This window comes from Gekko japonicus, unplaced genomic scaffold (genome assembly GCF_001447785.1).
Source record: "Gekko japonicus isolate JY-2015 unplaced genomic scaffold, Gekko_japonicus_V1.1 scaffold1134, whole genome shotgun sequence".
Lineage (NCBI taxonomy): Eukaryota > Metazoa > Chordata > Lepidosauria > Squamata > Gekkonidae > Gekko > Gekko japonicus.
In genome coordinates, this window is record NW_015176485.1 from 453,423 (window position 1) to 474,158 (window position 20,736).

At 46.5% G+C, this 20,736-nt stretch overlaps 1 protein-coding gene across 1 annotated transcript in view; it reads left to right on the forward strand.

The window, feature by feature from the left end:
- Window positions 1-20,736, forward strand: part of LOC107123882 (LIM domain-binding protein 2) — a 258,177-nt gene that overhangs the window by 232,082 nt on the left and 5,359 nt on the right. The window contains exons 6-7 of the mRNA XM_015427225.1: window positions 10,106-10,229; window positions 13,162-13,307. Of these exons, the coding sequence (XP_015282711.1) occupies window positions 10,106-10,229; window positions 13,162-13,307 (270 nt within the window). The remainder of the gene's footprint in view (window positions 1-10,105; window positions 10,230-13,161; window positions 13,308-20,736) is intronic.

Below are 20,736 nucleotides of genomic sequence, written 5' to 3' on the forward strand. Positions count from 1 at the left end.
AAGTCCTTCCCGACCTGTGCAAGCTACCAAGGACACACGTCAAGAATGACAGTGTGGAAGCCTCTTTTTTTTCAAAGTGGAAAACGGGTGACATAGATAAGGTCTCATTGTTGCAAGAGAGGAAAAGCCGGCTGTTTGTGTATCTGCGGCATCAGATCAGGTGTTTCAGAACTGCTGAATAGTGGATTGTTTGCTTTTTAGAGAAATCAAGAGGAAGGAAATGTCATACAGTAACACTGCACACGATAGTAAGAGGAAATGGCATGGAGGGAAATAGACCTTTCCCGTACTGTTTCCTATAGATACTGTTTTCACGGAGATCTTGGGTACATTACAAATTGGCGGTTCTGATTTTTTTTTTTTAAACCATCTAGTATTTATTAGCTGGTAGAACAATGGGTTCTGCCCGCACATCAGCTACTGCCCACATCTATTGTTGCTACTGTTGGAAAAACCACAGGTGGATTGCAAATTGGTGCCATAATTCCATGGACAAGCCCTTGTTTTGCTTGCGGGAAGTCCCACGTTCAGTGCATGACGTCTCCAGTTTAAAAGGATGTTTGGAAGCTGGGAAAGACCTGTGGCTGAACCCTCAAGAGAGAGTTGGTGCCTGAGTCTGCAGAGATTTGCTGTCAAGTTAAGTAGTACAGGACGGGTTGATGTCATGTTTATTCTTCGCAGTTTAGACAGGCACTTAAAATATTCTAGGTGTACATCTAATGCACATGACCCTGTGTGAAGTGGTCCTTATTGGTGAGTTAATCCCCATAACGTGGTGTGGAGAAGGCTGATAGAATTTTTCCCCCTCTCCTTTTCCCAGACTGTATCTTAGGGACAGTCAAGGCAACTGATGGGCAGCCGTTTCAGGAGTAGTTTCAGGCTAGCCCGATCTTGTCAGATCTCGGAAGCTAAGCGGGGTTGGCCTTAGTCAGTTCTTGGATGGGAGACCACCAAGGAAGTCCAGGGTCTCTACGCAGAGGCAGGCGATGGCAAATCCACCTCTGTTGATGTCTTGCTGTGACCTGGATGGGCCAGGCTAGCCCAGTCTTGGAAGCCAAGCGGGGTCAGCCCTGGTTAGGACTTGGATGAGTGACCACCAAGGAAGTCCAGGGTTGCTGTGCAGAGGCAGGCCATGGCAAACCACCTCTGAACATCTCTTGCCGGTTAACAGCTCATAAATACAATTCTAATAAATAAGAAACATATATATACAGAATAAAATTTAAAAACAATAAACAGCAATAATTAACTAGTCAGATGGTGTTAAATATTCCATATCCCTCTCTAGAGGGGAGGAGATGGGGAGGCCAGGCTTGCTGCCCTCGACCATAGGCTAAACTTATTTTACAGCCAAACTTACTTTACAGTTTGGGACCCACCTTAACTTACTCAACAAGCAAGGCGAAGTCATTTGGTCCAGGGCAGGGGTCCAGGAGTCAGGCAAGGGAGAGCCATTGAAAGTCAAATGTCAGAGGTCCAGAAATCAGGCAAGGCAGAGGTAGTGACTGTATTGTATGTGCTGTGTCACGCCTATGTATTGTATGTGCTGTGTCACGCCTAACAGTCTTTCTTGGCTGGTTTTGTAGCCTCACACCTAAGGATCATGCTTGCAACCAGTTGCTCAGAAGCAATCTTGCAACTACTCATCTTTGTTATCAGCAAGCAGCTGACATTGGGCTAGGAAGCCTGCACTTTGCCATCTTATCTGTAGCTCTGTCCTCAGCCTCCATCTGTGGCGCTCTAAGGGTGTGGGTGATACTGGTGGGCTGGGAATGGCCAATTGAGGTTCACCTGCTGAACTAGGGGTAGAGGGTGTCCGTGGCTCTGCACCAGCTGTTGGTTGTGAATCTTGACACTGTGAATCCTTGCAAGCCTGCAGCTTAGTTTCCTGCTGGTCATCTTCTGTTAAGGTTGGTTACAGGGGGCATCTTCTCCCGAGGAGACCTTGCTATCACTGAGCCCTGGCTGGCCCATGACAATTATAATCTAAGTTGTTCCCAACATCTCCCAGCCAGATTTAACCAGACTGGAAAGTCTCTATTCTATGAATGAGAGAGAGAGATGGGAATATTGAGGGGCTGTGTCTCAGCGGTAAAGCATCTGCTAGGCATGCAGAAGGTCAAAGCAAGGCTGTCCAAACTCAGCATTAGAGCTTATATTAGAGCCTGTTCCATGGTGGTGATGGCAGCGAAAAGGCAATATTTCTTCATCACCATTTTGTCTGCATGGAATCGTCCAGTGGAGCTGTTCCATGTGGTTCGGGGGCTCTTACATCATAGCCCCAGGGAGTTGGACTGTGGCCACACAACAGGCCACTGTGATCAATTTGCTACTTAATTTTGCAGACAAAATCACCAAGATCTGCTTTGGTTTAGACACTGGTGTGGAGGCATGTTCTGATGACGTACATTTTGCATCTGCTGGGCCAACAGCCAAATGTACCCCATGAGATAATTCTCTTAACCCTTTCCCTCGCAAATCCTCTTGTATGCAGAGTTACAATTTTTTCCTCAAGACCCATTCTCTAGACCCAGGTCTGGAGCTACCCAATCCTCAAGAGGCCTGCGCTTTTCCAGAACGCAGTGACATGTGGAATACAACAGAGCAACTCATTGCCTTTTCTCACAACCGAAGCTTGTGCGTAAACTTTTTGCCCTTCATATTTTGTGGGTCCACATCTGTCTTCCAGGCCACCAGTTGACCTGCTCTGATTTCAACAGTATACAAATGGAATCCTGCAGTTCTGTTTTTGTCAATATTTAAGAGTTGTTGCTGTCCCAGGTTTAGACTCTGCAACAGCAAGATTGTTGAGAATTTTCTTTCAGATCTGGGGAAAAAACCTTAAGTTTCCTGCTCTAAAGATAGAAAACATGCAAATCATACAGCGTATTCTAAACAACTCCAAAACACATTGTATTCTCTGTTTAAAAAGGCAAATGCCAACAAAAATGAATTAAACCGTGATGTGTGTTCCTCCACAGCATCCCAAGTGAAGGTTCCTGAGATGAGTGAGGTCTGCCACCTGGAGACTAAATTTGGTAAAATGAAAGTAGCTTTTATTGTCTGTCTTGCATATAAGGAAGGGTATCTGGTGACAACTGTAGACTATTTGAGGGAGAGAACAAAGAAAATAATCAAAAGAGAACGTACATATTAGTTGTGCTCTCCAAAGGCCACAAAACTGTTCACAATTGACAGCCAAAAATCAGCAACTGAAAACATACTTTGGGAGTTTGGTTATTATTCCAGAATGGCCAGAAGGACCTTTTACTTATGGGTAAAGAATATTTCATGGTTCAGTATTGTGGTAAATGCATAAAACAAAGAGATTCTTTGTTTGCATAGAATAAAGAGGAGTTGTTTTGGTAATGCAAGGAGAATCTTTTTCCTGTGTGGCTTGCTGAAGTGGTATGGGTTGGCTAATCATAAATCCAGCAATTTAGAATCTATGTAAGAGTATCAGGTTATTTAATGGTTGGCTCTAGAGGGAGAGCCAGTGTGGTGTGCTGGTCAGAGTGCTGGCCTACAAAGTGCCTCTTTGCATCATGAACTACGTCACGCCCGGTGAAACGTTTGGTTTAAGAATGTATTCATGGTAGAAAAACCGGGAGAAGATTTGTATATGATATGTCAAACTGCGGTATGAATGAAACTAGACAAGCATAGGTGTAGGAATTTTTCTGATGAAGAGGCGAAACGAAGAGTCATTCCGGAGGTTTTCGTCGGATTCACTTGCACTTTGATAGAAGTTCACCTTTGCCTGAAACTTACCATTCTTTTGTGTATTAGTATCTGCTTTAATAGGAGCTGCGGTGGCTCGAGTGGTTAAGACACTGAACTGCGGGCTGTGGAAGGTCAGTAGTTCAGCAGTTCGAGACCCGGGTGCCACATGATGGAGTGAGCTCCCATCTCTAGTTCCAGCTCCTGCCAACCTAGCAGTTCGAAAGCAAGAAATTGCAAGCAGATAAATAGGCACTGCTTCAGTGGGAAAGTAACAGTGTTCCGTGCGCCTTGGGGTTTAGTCATGCCGGCCACATGACCACGGAAATGTCTTCGGACAGCGCTGGCTCTTCGGCTTTGAAACGGAGATGAGCACCGCAACCCTAGAGTCAGATTCGACTGGCTTTCGAGCAAGGGAACCTTTACCTTTACCTTTTATCTGCTTTAATATTGTTGTATGTTATAATATACTTTGATACGCTCAAGTGCTTTGTTCTATCAGTCTGTGTTTCGTTCGTTTAGACTATCCCGCAAGTGGGCTCAGGGCCGCTTACAACATAAAATCCATAAAACAATAAAAACAATGAAACAATAGATGGCACAATAAACAATAACAATAAACCTCATGCCTCACATCAGGTGGATATAGGTACCCCAGAAAGTTCCATTGCCCAGTACTATTATCTAAAACATCAGGGCATTGGGAAGGGACCATGAACTTGGGTGGCCAGGGTGGCCGAATGTCCATCGCCTCAACCAAAAGCCTGGCGGAACAGCTCCATTGTGTGGGCATAAAGGGAACAAATTAATAAATAATAAATATTTGACCTGCTCTGTTGCTTGTTTTCATCATATGTATATTTCATACTGAACAAGAATATAAGAACATAAGAGAAGCCATGATGGATCAGGCCAGTGACCCATCTGGTCCAATACTCTGTGTCACACAGTGGGCAAAACCCAGGTGACATCAGGAGGTCCACCAGCGGGGCCAGAACTCCAGAAGACCTCCCACTGTTGCCCCCCCCCCAAGCACCAAGAAGACAGAGCATCAATGCCCCCAGACCTGAAAACATAGGAGAAGCCAATGTTGGATCAGGCCAATGGCCCATCCAATCCAACACTCTTTGTCACACAGTGGCCAAAACCTAGGGGCCACCAGACATTCTGCCAGCGGTGCCAGAACTCCAGAAGACCTCCCACTGTTGCCCCCCCAAGCACCAAGAACACAGAGCATCACTTCCCCAGACATAGTGTTCCCTCTATACCTTGTGGCTAATAGCCTCTGACGGACCTCTGCTCCAGATGTTTATCCAATCCCCTGTCTATGCTTGTAGCCACCACTACTTCCTGTGGCACTGAATTCCACATGTTAATTACTCTTTGGGTGAGGAATACGTTGCACCTATAATGGCATCTGTGAAGCTTTGGGATTCAATCCATCCTTCCCTAATTTTGGCTAGACAATGGTAAAGAGTACTGAATGTGTATAAGAGAGGGCAGGCACTTGGGCCCCTCTAAGCTGTGGAGTCTTGTGAGCAAAAATTATACTTTGTGAGCTACTGGCATTAAAGTTGTGAGCGAGCGATTTGGCTACTGCATAAATTAGTTTGCTCTGGAGCCCTCCTTCCTGAGCTAAGACAAAAATGTGTGAGCCGGAGGCTAAAAAATGGTGAGCTAGCTCACCCTAACTCAGCTTAGAGGGAACACTGCCCCTGACTGCCTTTTCGAGGTGGGGAGAAGGGGGCAGAAAGACGTCTGCTTTCTGGGGGAACCTTTCTCTATCACTCATTTTTGCTAGTGACCCAAGTAGTGAACCAACCACCATATGGCAGCAACTTTAAATTAGTTGCTATGGCAGCAATTGTATAAAAAGGGGGAAAGGACTGTGGGTGGCCGGGCACGTAGCACAGCAGGGCTCTTGCACTATTCAGAGCTATGGCTATGTGGGTGAGTAAATTTTGGTGGGTACAGCTATTATTACCCTTGCAAAATCCTCTCTTTGGAACAAAGAGGACCTTTGCCCTTGTATTTGGTCACCCTAAGAAAATCCCTTGAACCACACGGCAGAATGCCTTACAGAGTTCATTCTCCGTGCAAAGAATGTAATTTAAAGCAGTTCTGCACAGCAACTGTAAGCACAGTAATTAACTAGGATCACAGCTTAGCCGGATTTTTTTTTCCATCCTTGAGACTGCCAAGACTTTTCCAAAATGTAGTATTCCCCCCCCCAAAAAAAAAGGCATCTAGAACAGTGAGGTTACCGTATTAATTGGAAACAGACAAACAGTTGGTTTCATTGGTTTGCAAAGGCAGGGTAGGAGGAGCACAAGGTTTCCTGGCGGGACATTTGGAATATCGGGAATGGTATTGTGAAGCCGTTCGGCTTTTCAGTCTTTTTCCTTTATATCGAAAGCCTAAAAGTTGTGACTGCATTCCTGTCTCCAGTATGGTACTGTGTTACCCACGTAAACAGCTGTGTTGTATATCTGAACTATGACTCATCTTGTGGTAAGTGGAATTGAACCTGGGGTTCCACGTGGCACTAAATGTAGGGCTAGATTTCCCATAATGCAGCAAAGGCTGTCCCTGCGAGCGAGAGCCTTACGGAAGTTAGTTCTGCTTAGCAATGGATTCCATTTTTCCTTGCAATTTCTTTGATTGTTTCTTACAGCCCAGTGAATGACTTCCTGTTCTCTCCATCCATTGCAGGCCATGACATCCATGAATAATTTGTTAATGATCAGTCTGGGATTGGAAGGGGCAAGATGACAGAGAGGGCAGTGGCGGCTCAGCTTCAGGGCTTTTCGGATGACACTTCTATCTTAGATCCCTTCCAGTCCAGTTTCCGCCCAGGCCATGGGAATGAAACGGCACTGGTCACCCTCATGGACGACCTCCAGAGGCACCTGGACTGAGGTGGATCGGTGGTGCTGTTGTTAGACCTCTCGGCAGTGTTCAACACGATTGACCATCAGCTACTGATCCACTGCCTCACCGAAGTTGGAATTCAGGGGCTGGCCTTGCAGTGGCTTGCCTCCTTTCTCCAAGGTTGGGGCAAAGGGTGATGCTACATGGTCAGGGACCTACATACCTGAGGGACCGCCTTTCCCCATAAGTCCCCCAGAGAGCACTGCGGTCAGGGGCTCAGAAACGGCTGGCCCTCTCAGGTCTTAAGGAGGCTAGGCTGTTGACGACCAGGACTAGGGCTTTCTCGGTGGTGGCCCTGGTAGAATGAGCTACCGGAGGAGATCAGGGCCCTGCGGGACCTTTTACAGTCATTCCGCAGGGCCTGTAAAACGGAGCTCTTCCACCAGGCTTTTGGGAGCCGCCGCCGCCACCAATGAAGAACATCGGACGGTGGAATGGGAGAGAGCCCTGGATTCTGAAAATTGCCAACAGCAAGTTCTGCAAGAACAACCAAAACGAACACTGTGAGCTGACTGTGAGCTGAGAACTGTGAATGATGGCTGCTACCGTTTATGGACAACAACGATTATCAACAATTACTAGCACTCTATTATGGTTTTAGAATTGTTTTAATCGTAATTTATGGTTTTAATGTAATTATCTGTTTTATCTCTGGCTGGGAGGGAGGGGAAAGGAAGGAAGGAAGGAAGGGATGTTTTTCACTTTTTAGGCAAAGGCATTGCTAACTTTATTTAAATTTTTAATTATCGTTTTGGACTTGCACGCTAAGGGTGTGATCACATGAGCGGTTTGACATAGCCACCCCTCCCATCATAGGACAACTTGGAACCGGGTTAAAAAGGTATCACATCACAAGTGGTGTTTTCGGTTCCCTGCACATTCAGTGCGCATGGCCGAATGACTGAATGCAGGGGAGCACGTGTAGTCTAAACCTGCAGATCCGTTTCTGCCACTGGGGTTGTGGGTTTTTTTGAGGTTTTGCCTCTATGCGCATATATGCACGCACCCACCTGCATGTTAAAAAAATGACCCAGCAGCACACTCTGTGGCTGAGGCACTGCAGTAATGTGGATGCTTGACCAGGGGACGGTCGTGTGGGTAACCCACAGCAGGGTGTGCTGTGTGGATGTTACGCCCTGCAACAGGGGTCATTTCGTAGAAAAAGAGGTGCAGGAGCTCATTAGCATAACTCATTAGGACAACTTATTTGCATATGTCACACCCCCTGACATCACCAGAAGTGTGTCAGAAGGTAACACCCACTGCAACTTACCTGGCTGCTTCTTTCTCCCCATGGCCCGGGGCTGCTGGGAGCAGGGGGTGGGGCTTGTTGCATGTGCCCGCCCCCTGGGCTCTTTACTGCCAGAGCTCCACTTCTGTGCGCTCCTGCAGGAAATGACCCCTGCCCTGCAACATTTTAAACCAGTACAATTAGAGGCAGTGCTGTACCACGCCAAACCGCCAGCGTGACCACACCCCATGAGTGCTAAAAAACAAAAACAAACCATGAAATTAATGACTGATTTTTCCTGCCCTCATAGTCCTGGCCAGAACCTCCATTGTGCATTGGCTGACCCCTCAACAAGCTGGAAGTAGAATTACATTTTATGTTTTAAAAATTCCCACAGTCATGTCTAAAATAAGAAAGGAGGTTATGTGGGGTGGGGGTGGGGTTGAGTGCAGTGGGTTGACAAAGATGATGTCTGGATTTTTTGTTAAAACTTGGTGAAAGATCAAGATGGGTCAACATGTTAGTCTCTCTGTAGCAGTAGAAAAGAGCGAGAGTCTAGTAGCACCTTAAAGACTAAAAAGAATTGTGGCAGGGTATGAGCTTTTGTGAGTCACTGCTCACGTCTTCAGATACAGCCTGAATGGGAGCCCATCTGTCCTTATATCTTGGAGTGTGGAGTGATTTTCAGTGCTGAACAACAATAGGAGGTGAATGACAATAGCAGGCGTGATTGGATTAGGTGTGATATACAGAGGGGTAGTAGGCCTGGAGAAATCAGCATTGGTAATCAGACAGGAAGCCTAGGTCTTGATTCATTCCAGGAGGATGCATTCTCTTGAACTTCATTATCAGTTGCAATTCAGCAGTCTCTCTAATCGCTCTTTAAAATTCCTTCATAAGAAAACTGCTAAGGTCAGCAACTGAATGTCCTGGAAAGTTAAAATGTTTCCGCATTGGTTTTTGAATGTTGTGTTTCTAATATCATACTTATGTCCTTTTATTTGTTGTCGTAGACAATGGCCTGTTTGTCCAATGTAGAGGGTGGACTAATGTAACTAACAGAATTATACACACATAACATAATTGTACACTATACACACTGGAAAAGCACCTCTTAATACTGAGAGAAAGAGAAGGAGAGAAAAGGTAGAGACTTGCAGTAGCAGAAATGGGAAAATGGTGACAAGGGGCTGGATCCATTCTGCTCCTAGAGCTGCTTTCATTGGGCGGAAGGAGCAGAAAGAGCCTTCTCGTGACATGAGAACTTTGGGAAAGCATCTTGCATTGGGGAAGGCTCATGGAAAATGCCACAACTTGCAGATCCACAGGATCTGGCTTAAGGAGTAAGGAAGAGAGCTAATTGTTGAGAGGAAGATGGGGGAAAGGAGTGCTGTTCCTAGACAAACAGCTTTTCCAAATTCTCATTTTCCTCACTTGTGCGTTCCTGTTATTTCAGACTTGGTTTGTTTTTGTGTTTTTTTCTTTTGCACATGTTTTGCTCCCTCTAGTGGTCAATTTAATATTACATCACTTTACTTCCTGCATGTCTCTCTGCAGATTTTTATGCTGGACATAAAATGATATAAAATCAAATAGACCACTAGAGGGAGCAAAATGCATGTGGAACAGAAAAATACCCCCAAAGTAATTGGAACATACAAGCAAGTAAAATGAGACTGCGGAAAAGCCCTAAGGGGAAAAATGCTCAGCAGGGAATAGGCTATAGATCTATAACATGCCTGTATCTATAAATCTGTAACACAAGAGATATGAAGGAAAAGGCGGACTGGGTGAGGAGAGCAAATTGAAGAGGTCATCTCCTTTCCAAAAGCATGGGTTGGGAAAAAATTGCACAGTGTACAAGTCTGTGTACTATGAAAGAAAATTAAAAAATAATAATCAAAATGATATCAGCCTTGGGTTACTAAAACCTTTCATTCTACATGATTTCTTTCCTTTTATTTTTCCACCCATATAGCAAATCTCTATTGATTACAGCGTAATTTTAAAATAATATGAAATAAAGTTCCTCACAGCACTGGGACCTACCGGGTCAGTACAGATGACACCGCGCTGCATTGAAGGGCACATCAGATTGTTCTCCTTTTGCTTAGCAGAGTGAAGAGAAGCCCGGGAAACGAAACGCCACGTTTCAATCCAAGGGATGCTTTGAAGACGCACCATTCAGCATAAATATAATTCCCTGTGTTCTTTCTTTTGCAGTTGTGTGTAATATTGGAGCCAATGCAAGAGCTGATGTCAAGACATAAAACTTACAATCTCAGTCCTCGGGATTGTCTGAAAACTTGCTTGTTTCAAAAATGGCAGCGCATGGTGGCGCCTCCAGGTATGACTGGCCCTTCCCGTGTTCAGGTGACTTAAAAAGACGGAGGGTGGAGGCCTGTGGAGAAATGACTCAAGGCCTGCTTAATATTACGCAGCCAAAAGAGCACACATGCTGCTTTCTAATGCACTGACCATTTTCAAACTGGGTCCCCTGGAAAGCAGGCATTCCTTGCAAGCATATCCATGGTCCATAGTGGCAGACGAACGTCTTTGAAAGATAAAGAGTGACATTGTCAGGTAAGTCCCCGGTGGTCAGCCGTGCTGGCCTGAAGCAGGCGAACAAAGTTTGGAGTCCAGAGTTTCATACCCTGCCACCTTTAAGACCAAGGAAGGTTGATTCAAGGGGTGAGCTTTCACGTGCAAGGCACACTTTTTCAAATACATTGGAATGGCAGGTAAGTTTCAAACTTCTAGACAGAGGCCGGACAGCAAGCTAACATGTAGGGTTGCCAGCCTCCAGGTGGGACCCGGAGATCTCCCGCTTTTACAGCTGATCTCCAGCTGACAGAGATCAGCTCCCCTGGAGGAAACGGCTGCTTTGGAGGGTGGACTCTGTGGCCCTGGACCCTGCTGAGGCCCCTCCCCTCCCCAAACCCCGCCCTCTCCCGGACCTGGGAACCCTACTAACATGTAACATAACGGTGTCTTAAGACATCTTCATCATGTTACACGTTAGTTTGCTGTTCAGCCTCTTGTCTAAAAGTCTGAACTCTGCCTTCCATTCTAATGCATTTGAAAAAGTGTGCCTGGCACAAGAAAGCTCATCTCTTGAATAAACCTTTGATGGTCTCAAAGGTGCCCCCACGGGACTCTGGATTTGTTGCAAGGTCAGGACAAGCTCGAGAGCACCCAGGGAGCCCAGCCAGGATCTGGACCGAGTTGTCCCTGGCTGCAGCCCACCCTCCTGTTCACAGAGCCACACTGGGTCTTAAGCCAAGGGAGAGGAACTGGTTTGGGTTCACGTTCTCTCTCAGACTCTGGCCAAGTTCAGACTGGCTGTTTGAAGCGGGAGGGAGTCGTGGCAAAAAAGAGCCGGAACAAACTGTTCCGGGGTTTCCCGTTCACACTGCAGCGACTGATGTGGGAGCATACCGGGAGGAGGCGCAAGGGAGCGTTCACACTGTTGGCCCAGAGGCATGGCTGTAAGGCACGGCTTTCTTTTTGGTAATCTGGAGATATGCACTTATGCGCATAAGCACTTATTCACATATGTGCATGTGCACATAAGCGTATAAGAATACCGCGGCTTTTGGCATTCACACTTTGTTGGTGCGGAATGGACACGGGATAATTGCGCTTTCCAGGGTTTGTTACCACTTTCACCAGGTATCTTTTAAATTCGGGAGTGAAGCGTTACAAGACGGGTTGAGTACAGGTGGGAAACGCCGGACAGGTGTGTGAACGGCCCCTTTAATCCAGTTGTGGAACGTTTCTGAAACATGCCTATATCAGGGCAAACTGCCAGTCTGAACTCGGCTTCTGTTAGGTTTTGCCAGGCCTTCACGTTTGTCACAGATTTATAGCCTATTTTCTCCCATGTTAGGTTAGCCTTGCCACTGCCTCCCTGTTTACATTTATTTATTTGCCCTGTTTATAGTCCACCCTTCCTCACTGGAACTCGAGACGGATTACACAGAATAAGTCAATACAATCCTTCTGTAGTTAGTATAGGCTTCTGTTCCAGTTGGCAAGGTCTCCACCTCCCTGGCTCTAACCCCAGCGAGTACTATTTTCAGAGGCGAGAACTGCACGGCTTGGGGGTTGGGTACAATATGTCACCGCGCTTTGTCCCCACCAGTGTTCCCTCTAAGCTGAGTTAGCATGAGCTAGCTCACAGTTTTTTAGCCTCCGGCTCACACATTTTTGTGTTAGCTCAGGAAGAATGGCTCCAGAGGAAATTAATTTACGCAGGAGCCAAATCACTTGCTCACAATTTTAATGCCGGTAGCTCACAAAGTAGAATTTTTGCTCACAAGACTCCACAGCTTAGAGGGGGCATTGATCCCCGCTATATTGATGAGCACATCACCAAAATTGTTTATGTAAAATATTTTAGCCCAACTTTAGGCCGTGATGTCTCCAATATGGTTTACAAATTAATTGATAATTTAAAAAATAAAATAAAAGGAGAAGTGCACTTGCTCTTCTAGCTCCCAGAAGCAGCATCCCAAGGGACAAAAGCTAACTTTGGCTGGTGACCTTCCAAACTGCAGCCCCTCCCCAGCAGAAGTCTAGTGATTCATGCCCTCCTCCCAAAGTCCTTCTTGCATTTCACAAGGGGTCGAGCCTTTTCTGCATTCTCATTTCCCTTGCTTGTGTATCCCTATTGCTTTGGGGGGGGGGCTTCCTGCACAGGTTTTGCTCCCTCTAGTGGTCGATTTGATATTACATCGCGTAATGTCCAGTTTATCTCCTTGCAGATTTAAACTGCAGATTTTTATGCTGGACATAAAGCGATGTAGTATCGAATTGGCCACTAGAGAGAGTAAAACTAATGTGGAAGAGCAGGGAAAAGCCCAAAGCGACAGGAACACACGAGCGAGGAAAATGAGAATGTGGGAAAGCCCACAGTTGCAGATGCAGACTGTCTTGGTGGATATTGGCAGCTGCAAAGGATAAAAGACGTCAGCCAGGCTTCACCTCTGCCCTGATGCCTGCAAGCTGCACTACTGGAGATCTTTTAATGAGATAATAGTGGCTACCAGAATATTATTTGATTTCGAAGTCTTCAAAGGGTCAGTGTCTTGTGTGCATGATTGTTGACTTTCGTCTCCAGATTAGCGTTCCAAACGTTTAATGATTGGGTTCGGCACGGTGGGTGCACCAGGAACTTTGAAGGGGAGAGGGGAGGGAGGAGACAACGATTGCCCCTGCCACGCTCCTTTGCATACATTATCTGTCACTTTGTTTTGCTTCTTGCACGTCTACTATAGCAGAGCCTACAAGACAGCCGACAACCAAAAGGAGGAAAAGGAAAAATTCAACCAGCAGCACTTCCAACAGCAGTGCCGGGAACAACGCAAACAGCACCGCTAGCAAGAAAAAAGCAGCTGCCGCAAACCTGAGTCTTTCAAGTCAGGTACCTGTAAGTCCGGCTTTCCTTTTAGGCCTCCCCGTAAGACTGTCAAACGACTGTTCACAAAGGCCCATTTTGAAAGACCCACGAACTGGGCCCGTGGGGCTCCCTTGAAACCTCATTCGTGAAGGTCAGAGAAACTCTCCCAACACAAGCTGCGGGGGGGGGGGGCTGTGGTTCCGGAAAGAGAGGTCTGCAGGGCCCTGCACACGCGCCTGGGTAGCAAGGAGCTCTCTGGACCAGTCTGAAACCTGACCCTAAGCAGAACACAGAAATGTCCGCTGCTGTGCCGAATGGCACATGATTCGTGAAAATCCACATGGTGTTACGTTAGTGGTGCCGGTCAGTCAGCCGCATTACCAAGGCAAACTGCTTAAGTGGTTGAGGTCCATCTGGCAGTCAGTCACACGCATGCGTCATATGCAGTCTTTGTGTGACCTGGGCTTTAAAAAAAAAGAACACACACACTAAAATGTTTTTGCCAAAATAACCCAAATTCTATGCCAAGGAAAAACCAAATTCTGTAACCATCATAAAATTACACAGAACAAAGGCAAAATTGCACCTTTTCACTAATCTTGATTCATTTAGATCCAGGTGGGGAGCCGTGTTGGTCTGAAGCAGTAGACCAAATTTTGAATCCAGTGGGGCACCTTTAAGACCAACAGCAGTTTATTCAAGGTATAAGTTTTCATGTGCACACACACTTCCTCAGATACAGCGAAATGGTAGGTAACAGTTCATATATATAGGTGTATGCCTCTACATAACTTAATGAAGATGTTTTGACATATGCAAAGACTAAACAACAATAACAAGCTAAGTTCATAGGAGATAGACGTGTAGGATACTTTTACACATCTGTCTCCTGTTTTGACATATTTATTACTTCACTGTTCCCCTTCCCCCAATTAAATACAAACAAATGGTGACCATATGAACTTAGTTTGTTATTGCTGTTTAGTATTTGCACATGTCAAAAACATCTTCATTAAGTTGTATGCTAATTTGCTGTTTACCTATGTAGAGGCATCTGCCTATAAGATATGAACGGTTAACTTACATTTCAATATATCTGAGGAAGCGTGCGTGCACACAAGAGCTTTTGTTTTATTTATTTATTTATCTTTAAATTTATATCCCGCCCTACCCCGAAGGCTCAGGGCGGCTCTGTTGGTCTTAAAGGTGGCACTGGAGTCAAAATTTGTTTTGCTTAATTTGTTTAATTTGCAATTTTTTTTCTTGTTTTACCAGACTTCATTCTGGTTTTGCTATCATGGGGAGGGAGGCAAGGAGTTATGCGGGGCATTCAGCCCCTCCCCCTCCCTCTTGCATTTTCACTAATTTTTGTGTGTGAGAGATTTCACCAGGACCGATTTTACACAAGAGCTGCACTGTGGTCGCGCCTCCCTTTGTCCCGCTTCTATAGGTCAATTTCCCATTCGCATTTTGACCTGCGACTTTGCCTGATTTCCCCCTCATTTTCATGATCCTCAAAAAACAGGATCACGAAACTGTGGGGAAAATCGGGCAAAGCCATGGGTCAAAACACGGCCGCATGGCTTCAAGTGGGAAATTGACCAATAGAAGCGGGGCAAAGGGAGGCGCGACCGCGGTGCAGCTCTTGTGTGAAATTGGTCCAGGTATCACCTCTACACTGGCAAGCATTACTCTGTAATCATCACAGTTAGATGCTTGTTTAAAAGAAAGAAAAGAAAGAAAGCTGAGATCCTTACAACACAGTGTTAAGCAGAGTTTCAGACTTCTAAGACCACTGATGCCAGTGAACGTAGAAGGCTGGAGCCCTGCTTAGTTAGGATGCCACTGTTGGGATGCTGAATTCATGCCCTGTGTGCAATTGGGGGCCCCTCACAGCCCTGGCAATATCGATGAGTGCTTCTACTCCTTTCATTAAATCAAAGAGCCTCTAAGAGGCCTCAGGGCAGCCGATGACAGAGTGCCCCCAAGAGGAGTCTGTTGAATAACCGATACTGCCAAAAGGCTTGGCAGCAATAAAGCAAAATAATCTTCTCAAAATAATGAGGACCTGACACATGCTTTTTTTCTAAAAAAAAATATGATTAAAAATATGTCTGTCAATTAACTTCCCTGACAAGTATGGAAATCCCCCTTCAGTGTTCTGATATGATACCATTATGCTACAAGAATGTTTACGTGTAGGGTTACTTGATCCATAAAGGATCAATGATGATTTCTATCATTTTGATCCACCCCCTGAGGGATAATTATCACTTACCAAGAGGCTCGAAGTGATCCCTTTAGGACTCCGTCAAGTTGCGGCAGACTTACAGTGACCCCAACAAGGGGCTTTCAAGGCCCGCAAGAAGCAGAGGTCATTGGCCGTTGCCTTCCTCTGCAGTCTTCTTTGGTGGTCTCCCTTCCAAGTACCAAACCCTGCTTAACTGGCAAGATTTGGCAAGATCAGGCTGTACCGTGCTGCCTTACCTCCCCCTTTAGATTATACTGGGATACGAACCTCTGGTTCTCCGAATCATCACCCTGTCTCCCATTCGTAATGTTTTTGTTTTGTCCTTCGTTTGCTCCTCACGGTCCCTCTGCTAGTCTCTGACCGATTTCACACAAGAGCTGCGCCACGGTCGCGCCTCAAAAAACAGGATCACGAAACCGTGGGGGAAATCGGGCGAAGCCGCGAGTCAAAACACGGCCACGCAGCTTCAAGTGGGAAATTGACTAATAGAAGCGGGGCAAAGGGAGGCGCAACCGCGGCACAGCTCTTGTGTGAAATCGGTCTCTGTGTGTTTGCCATTAGTTGCCAGCCAGCCATCATTTTACTAGCCTGACCTGTAAAACTGTGTGGGTAACTCATATCAGGGGGCTGAAAAACTAGTAAAATTCAGAACCAACCTGACCTGAACCTGCCAGGCCGTGCCCCAAATTCACTAGGGTCAGGTCCGGTGCCCCCTCTAAGCTGTGGAGTCCTGAGAGCAAAAAATCGACTTTGTGAGCCACTGGCATTAAAGTTTTGAGCGAGCAATTCGGCTACTGCACAAATTAGTTTGCTCTGGGGCCCTCCTTCCGGAGCTAAGAGAAAAATGTGTGAGCTGGAGGCTGAAAAACTGCGAGCTAGCTCACACTAACTCAGCTCAGAGGGAACATTGGTCAGGTCCACTTCCCCATAGCCCCAGCCCATAGATTTGAAATGAAAAATTGACATCAGTATTGATCTTCCTGTTCTGGGGATTATGGCGCTCTTGGGATCAATTTAATCTCGGGGGGGGGCCCTCCACAGCACTGAGGGCTGCTTGGATTTAGTCACTATTTCTGGGCCTTAGTTCTTCATCTCCACAGAAAGAGTAATGATAAAAATAAAGAGTTCGGCCCCCTCACACAGACATTGTATGGATTAACCTTCTGATATTTTCCGCGCTCTGTGCTCACATAAAACCTTACATTTAGGCCAGATCAGTATTTTCTGTTTGTTATAATGTAAAATAATGATGATGATGATGATGAGGTTGTTTTCAAAGGTAAAAAGAAAAGAAATATTGCCCATTGGTCTGGGAGAGAGAATTCCCTAGCCAGGCCTCTCTAACCTGAGCTGCCAAGCCATACCGCAATCCACGGAAACAGGGATCTTGACCTCCCGGGTGCCCAACCTTAGCAATCCTCCTCCTGTGCCCCGTTTTTACAGTCCTGAGTAGGAAACCCATCGGGAGGATACTGTCCCTGGCTGGTGGGCTTCATTTGGCTTGGTGGATCACCGCCCCCCCACCCCCCCCACCCCGTGCAGGCCTCATCTGTTCGTTCCCTGAATATTGTCCTTTCTGACCCTGAACTAAGTGGATCAAGCTGCTTTGCCTAAGCCCGTAGCTGTGTTGTGTCCCCATGTGAAAGAAGATGAGGGTTTAATTCTTGGATTCTGCTTCTCACTCCATGAGCAGGAGCTAGGAGCACTCCAGAGCTGCAGCCTCAACCCTGGGAGGGATGGAGCCTTGTGTCATTCGACAACAGTGACCCCTACTGGCCAATTTAAGGAGAAGCATTGAGGGGCTCTAAAAGGAGTCACTTCCAGTCCTCCTCAGAGGTTGGTGGCTATTGCACGGGAACTAGTGAGAAGAGACTAGCTAGCGTTTAAGTGGCGGGTGTCTCTAGCGGTCCTTTCCCAGGAGCAGGGGGTCCTTGCTGCGGGGCAGAGACGGCAGGCCCAATCCGAAGAAAGTTAGATAACTTTAGATCACGAATGTTCATCGCATTGATTTCAGTGGGATCGATTTCTCTGAAATGTCTTCTTCTCCCTTGAGGGTTGATGAATTGTTTGGGATATGGAAATAGATACAGAGAATATGTGTATTTGTGATCAAGCCAGGACAGATGTCAGGTTGTAGAATGAAACGATGGTATAGCTCCCAGGTAGACAATACAAGCTGACTAGCCTAGACAGCAATTGAAACACCAGCTGTCAATGATCATTAAGTGATATCAATAGACTTGGGAAAAGGGGGAAATCTTCATTAGGTTATCGCAAATACACTTTCTGACCAATCATGGAGGGTTTGTTCACACCTGGTAAAACCCTACTGTTTATTTTGTGGCACTGTGCCATTCGCACGTTTGTCCAAAGAACCTCTGAACGTCCAAAGAACCTCTGAACCTCTGAAAGAATCTTCCCAAGTTACAAAAAACATGAATGCCATGATTTTCAAACTCTGTTCTCAGAAGTTGGCAAGGATTCCTCAACCAGAAGATCAGTTCCAAGCTGATCTCCTGCAACACATCCAGCCAGAGGGAGAAAGGAATGAGTATGTTCCAGGGCATACTCAGCAGCTTTTCACAAGGAGTGACAAAAAGGCATAGTGTGATTGTGAGAGCCACACGTGAACTGAGACAGTGCTCTAGAACACTGCCCAGAATCTCTTACAATGTGCAAAAATTCAGTGGCAGAGGTGTGTAAAGCTGACCCGTGTCTTTCTTTCCATGCCTATAAGACAGTGTGTGCAGCAATACCCCCTCTGGGATAAGCTAGTGGGGATGGCCATTAGCTTAGAGGATTAGATACATTTGTGGAGGAGAGCTATTCAGGTCTGTAGCTACGGTGGGGCTTTGGGGGGCTCTTCCCCCTTTCTTAAAGACACAGCCCCACAAGAATTTCTCCTGTAAATGCTTTTTTCTATCATTTTTTTAAAGGCGTGTGCTCCTTTCAGCAGAGTGGAGTGCTGTAGCTGACTAATTCCTGCACTGGGCAAGGGGGTTGGAGTAGGTGACCTCTAGGATCCCTTCTAACTCTGCATCTAGAAACTGGTCTCCTTTAAGAGAGTTTTTCTGCCTAAGTGTTAGCCTTGTTGACTATAGAAGTCATTACCCTCACCTGCCGGTTTGTTATCAGAACTGTTGCTGAGGCTGGCAGAAGTGATTAACTTGCAGCAGCTGAGAACTGTCATCTACAGTGGTTGACAGCTTCCAGTTTAGAGCTCTATCCTGGTAACAGCTTTCTTTTGGCTCAGTGGTTAATAGGCTAAGGGTGATGGCTAGCATAAGAACACTTCTGCAGAACAGACATCTGGAGAAGACTCAGAGAGAGAAGAGTAGCAGAGTCCTGACCCTCAGAATTCTGGCTTTCCTTTCTGCACTGAGCTCTTCAGCCCCACCAGGGGGGGGAAATTGCCCCACAACGCATAAAATCCTGGCTATGGGCTTGGAGCTATGTCAGTGGCTAGGCGCTGTGCCTCTAAATAAATTTCTAGAATTCAGCTACTTCCTTCATTCCCTGCTTGTGTGCTTCCCAGAAATGTCTGCATGGGCTCCTTTTATGGAGACCTGACTTTGTGAAAGCCTGATCAGGCCTGTAGCTGGGATCTTTTAATTTGAGGGGGGCTTTAAATGAGTCGGGGGGCACCCCGCACCCCCCCCAAGGGAATACCACAATTAAAATAAAAAATTGGAAGTTGGGGGGGCTGGGCTGGATGGGAAATCGGGGGGCCTTGGTAGTAAGTTGGGGGGCAGGCCCCGAGATCCCCCCCCCCCCACTGTGGCTACGGCCCTGGGCCTGATCTGGCTGACCAGAGTTAGAACAGGATTCAGGCCTAAAGGGACTTTTGGTGGGACCCAGGAAGGCTCTTTTAAAGTTTGTATTCATGAAAGCCTGGTTTGCAAGATACACTCTACTGGGGGGGATAGAACGCATGGATCAAAGAGGTGTACACGTGGGCCTCGGCACGGAGCACCTGCTATCACATTATGTTATATGCACTTTGGAGGGGAGAGCTCTGAGTTAAAAGTCCACTTTTTAAAAAACCTCTACATGAATCAACCCATCAAGCTACATTCTTCAACTTCCCTGCTACAGTCAGAATCTTGTCCAGACTTCTGACATGCTGCCTTTGGGAACAAAGAGGCCCCACCTTCTGGAGGCAGCCCACCCCGTAGCAGTTGACAAGGAGAAGAACACTCACTTCCTCCGACTGCGACCTTCCAGACAGCTCAAACGCCCGCCAATCAAATCCCCACTGAAGACGCAGGATTTCCTTCTTCCCTGATCATTCTCTCTATCTACGGTTACGATCTGTATGAGACAGGTGGCCAGGAATTAATTGCACTTCACATTTTGTTAGAAAGGTTTTTGTTTGTTCATAGATTATCATAGAATCACAGAGTTGGAAGGGACCTCCAGGGTCATCTAGTCATCTAGAGGAACTGCTCTGTCAGAAAGTTCTTCCTAATGTCCCGTTTGATTTAATTTCAACTCACTGGTTCTGGTCTGACCTTCTGGGGCAACAGAAAACAGGTCTGCACCATCCTCTATATGACAGCCCTTCAAGTACTTGAAGATGGTTATCATATCACCTATTTATGTATTTATTATATATACTAGGGAGCAAAGCCCGTTGTGGATGAAGACAACGAACCTAGAAAGGTAGGGTGGGCGGGCAGGTGAGTGGGTGGTAGGAAGGAAGGAAGGAAGGAAGGAAGGAAGGAAGGAAGGAAGGAAGGAAGGAAAGAAAGAAAGAAAGAAAGAAAGAAAGAAAGAAAGAAAGAAAGAAAGAAAGAAAGAAAGAAAGAAAGAAAGAAAGAGGGGGGAGAGAGAAAGAAAGAGATAGAGAAATAAAGTTAGGAAGAAATGAAGGAGGGAGAGAGAGAGAGAAAGAGAGAGAAAGGAAGGAAAGTGGAAGGGAGGTGGAGGCGTGGGGGGGCGGGTGGCAAAAGCCTCTCTGGCCTGTCCAGCTAGCCAGGCGGGTGGGAGAAGCGACGCGAGGGGCGGCCTGGGAGAGCTTATCCCGTCCATCCAGCTAGCCGCGTGGGCGGGGGAAGGGGGGCGAGTGGGAGCAGCAGTGCGAGCCGATATCTCCCACATCGCTGGAAGGCTCTGGGGAGTGGAAAGAAAAAGTGTAGCCCCAGAGAGGGTGAGCATGTACGTGAATAAAACCTGGTCTTTAAGGTCCCACTGGACTGTTTT